General features: G+C 34.9%; 2 protein-coding genes across 2 annotated transcripts in view; both read right to left on the bottom strand.

The window, feature by feature from the left end:
* Window positions 1–1,349: 1,349 nt before the first annotated feature.
* On the bottom strand, window positions 1,350–2,087 carry LOTGIDRAFT_162013 (hypothetical protein; the record flags this gene model as incomplete). Its single annotated transcript, XM_009057951.1, has 1 exon — window positions 1,350–2,087. One exon carries the CDS (start codon window positions 2,085–2,087, stop codon window positions 1,350–1,352), a length of 738 nt encoding a protein of 245 aa, XP_009056199.1.
* Window positions 2,088–2,658: 571 nt separating this feature from the next.
* Window positions 2,659–3,706, bottom strand: part of LOTGIDRAFT_162012 (hypothetical protein) — a gene marked incomplete at both ends in the record, with an annotated part of 8,128 nt that continues 7,080 nt past the window's right edge. The window contains one exon of the mRNA XM_009057950.1: window positions 2,659–2,892. Within this exon, the coding sequence (XP_009056198.1) occupies window positions 2,659–2,892 (234 nt within the window). The remainder of the gene's footprint in view (window positions 2,893–3,706) is intronic.

Below are 3,706 nucleotides of genomic sequence, written 5' to 3'. Positions count from 1 at the left end.
AAATTCGCAACTTTGGACTGCTCTAGCACGTGACCTATTTAACCTAGAGGGTTAATTTTTTCGGATTCTTAATGTGCTTTTCATGCTCTTTCAAATGATTTATAACAATCGTTTTTTAATTGAAATTCGTGAATTTTTCAAATTTGAGTTGTTTTTACAATATTTCTGTTTCTTTGAGCTTGGTGTGTATATATCTTATGACCTATTTTATGTAAAACATTGAAACTTGGAACACAACAAGACAATTTGAATATAAATTAACCTATGACAAAAAAGTTGAGGTGGGCGTGGCACATCCGGGTTGAATTACTAATTGTTTACATTTTGAGAAAGGGGCATAACTCGCATAGGATACATTTGTTCAAAAAGGAACTTTGCACACAATTACCTCATTATTTTGGCCAGTTTGTGTTAATAGGTCAATTGTTTCAGCTTTATAGTTTCAAAAAAGGAACGGGTTTTGAAATTTCCATATTTTCTATTTTGACCTTTATTGACTCTTGTTGACCTATATCTTTTGACCTGTATGATGTAGAAGCTTTAAATTTGGAACACAACTTAACATTCAGAATATCAATTAACCTATGCAAAAGAAATTGAGGTGGGCCTAGCACATCCGGGTTAAATTACTCATTATTGACAATTTTGGCAAGGGACATAACTCACAACGTATACATTTGTTCAAAATGGAACTTTGCAATTACAATTACTTCATACGTTGAGCCACGTTGTCTTGGAAGTTCGATTGTTTCAGCTTTATAGTTCAAAAAAAGGAACAGCTTTTGAAAATTCAAAATTTTCAATTTTTGACCTTGACCTTTTTTGACCCTGATTTTTGTAGGATTAAAGGTCATTCACATTGGCTATCTATTTATACTTTTATATTTGCTATCCTATCTCAACTTCCGGTTTTATAGCCGTATATATTTAAAAATTTTGATGACTTTTATCTCGTAACCTTGACCTTTGTTGACTGTCTCCCTTTCAATGTCAAATGTCATTGACCTTGGCTATCTTCTGATACTTTCATTTGTGCGGTCTGTCTACTTCCGTTATAACAATCTTCCAAAGAATTCTTCTCAACTTTAGACTGCTCTTGCGCGTGATGTAATTATCGTAGAAGGTTGATTTTTTCAGAGTCTTTTGCAATTTGCTACATTTGCAAAGTCCCACTCTGTGCCACGTGTGGCTCTAGTTTCATTTGTTTCCATCCATGGGCATGTTTGTTTGTAATGCCCATAGGTTCCACATCCTAAGCATTGTTCAAATCGAGCTCTACTTGGTGCTTTCTTATGTCCATTTTTTCGGCATAAGGAGCACTCAAAATGTTTTCTATCACTGCGTTTTACTTATTCATGGTTAGTGGTTTTCTCCCCACAGGCAAAACACTGTTCGGGCATTGTGGCTGGCCAATTAGTTGGTTTTATTTCCGGCAATTGAAAAGGCAGGTCAAGGCTTTTGCATATCTTGCCGATCATTTTCTTCAAAAATGAATCTCTGTAGTGGACTCCATCAATGACACAATCTATCAGTTGCTTTTCTTTTAGCAATTCTTCTGCAGTATCTAGATACTCAATGTTCATATCGTCTAGCTTTTCCTTACAAAATCTGTTTAATTTCAATACATAACTGTTTTTCATTTTTTTTCTAAGGCCAGGTAACATAACATATACCCTCTTTGCAATACCTTTATACAATTTCGCTACATCTGTGATTTTATCTGCTACAATTTGGATAACTTTATCAGCTTTACTTTTTTTATTATTTTCATCCAATTCATTCAGTACATCATTACAACCATTCAAATCATTTCCTCCAATTCCTATAACTACAGTCTTTACTCTACTTTCGTCAGGCAGACAACATTTTTTAAGCATATCATTGGCTCTTCCTCCCGAATAACATCTAACTATCATTCCTCTGTCCAGTTGCCATTCTTTCAATTCATATTCCAGCAATCCACGGAAATTACTGTCTCCTATAAAAGCTACTTCTGCTTGTCCTTCCACTTTTCTCCCCTCTTTCAAAAAGCGGCCATTGTCCTTCTTTTCTCTTATATTATTACTGCTATTTCCCTTGAGCGACATCTCTACCAAATCACTTGCTGTTCTTTCAATTTTTCTTTTCTTGTGCGGGCCCACGACTTCACTGAAAAGTGGTTGGTCTATTTTTTATTCTACTTCCAACATTCTATTTTTTCTGTCCCATTTTCTTTTAAGCTCTTCATATGCCTCTTTCATTTCCTCGTACTCTTTGTTAGATCTTGTTCTTTCATGCCTAAGTCTTCGATTTTCTTTTCTTTCAATTTTTCTTTTCTTGTGCGGGCCCACGACTTCAATTTATTTTTTCTGTCCCATTTTCTTTTAAGCTCTTCATATGCCTCTTTCATTTCCTCGTACTCTTTGTTAGATCTTGTTCTTTCATGCCTAAGTCTTCGATTTTCTGTTCTTTCAATTTTTCTTTTCTTGTGCGGGCCAACGACTTCACTGAAAAGTGGTTGGTCTATTTTTTCTTCTACTTCCAACATTCTATTTTTTCTGTCCCATTTTCTTTTAAGCTCTTCATATGCCTCTTTCATTTCCTCGTACTCTTTGTTAGATCTTGTTCTTTCATGCCTAAGTCTTCGATTTTCTTTTCGAAGCTCATCATTTTCATCCTTCAGATACTGGTAGCTGCTTTCCTTCTTTTCAATGGATGTGATGGCAAAATCTGTTCTATGCTCAATTCAATACGGTTCACTCGGGATTTTAACTCTTCCAATTCACGTTTCAAGATTTCCATTTCATTAACTGTGTCAGTCTCCATTTCTTCACTGAATAGGCGTTCATCATCACTGGCAGTAGTTTTCTCTGGCAATTCCTGTTCAACGGTTCTAAGCTCTGTATTCATAACCTAAAATGCATAATTCAAGAGCTTTTAGTAATTTTGGCAGGCGGCTCAGGCGTATCATTTGTCTGGTCCTGTGTAGCACTTCCAACAGTAGTGTTTACTGGGGTTGAAGTTGCAATTGGCATGTCTGTCTCAAGCATTTCTAGTATTGCAGCTTCATCTTTGTAATTAGATAATTCTTCTACGCTTTTTCCTAATTGATTACATTTTGTTAACAATTTTTGCTTTTCATTTTTTAATTTTGCATTTTCAATGCAAATGGCTTTGCTGTCATTGTGGGACTTTGCTTTCAGCAAAGTCCCAGTTTGTTATCGAAATGTCCATTCTTTTTTTTTTTTTTTTTTTTTTTTTTTTTTTTTTTTCAAAATTTACACACCTTCCTGAGCCTAAACTGCAGTAGTTGCAGCAACCATTCAACTTCTCTAAACCTTCTGTAGGGGCGACGTGTTCCTTAAATATATATTGGAACATTTTTGCAAAACCGGAAGTGCCACAGTTCAACATGTGCAAATAGTCAAAAATCGGCTCTAAAAGGCGTATTTTTGCATCGATTTTCTTCGGGTTTTCATTTTTACAATCTACCTGTAATTTCTGACCTGATAGCACTTGAAAAATTACAAAATTCGAAAATTCGTCGCTCACTTTTTTCAATCAAATTTTTCAATTTTTTTGCAACTTTTTTGCTTTTGCATCGATTGATCTGAAATTTAATATGCAAAGGGACATCCCCAAAGCAAATAATATGTAGTTGTCAAATATTTAATTTTACTTCCGGTTTTAAACGGGGAATCAATTGAAAGTACAATCCACTTCCGGT

Source organism: Lottia gigantea, assembly GCF_000327385.1.
Source record: "Lottia gigantea unplaced genomic scaffold LOTGIsca_32, whole genome shotgun sequence".
Classification (NCBI taxonomy): domain Eukaryota; kingdom Metazoa; phylum Mollusca; class Gastropoda; family Lottiidae; genus Lottia; species Lottia gigantea.
The sequence above is the reverse complement of the archived record's forward strand: the minus strand, read 5'-3'. Positions and strand labels throughout refer to the sequence as shown.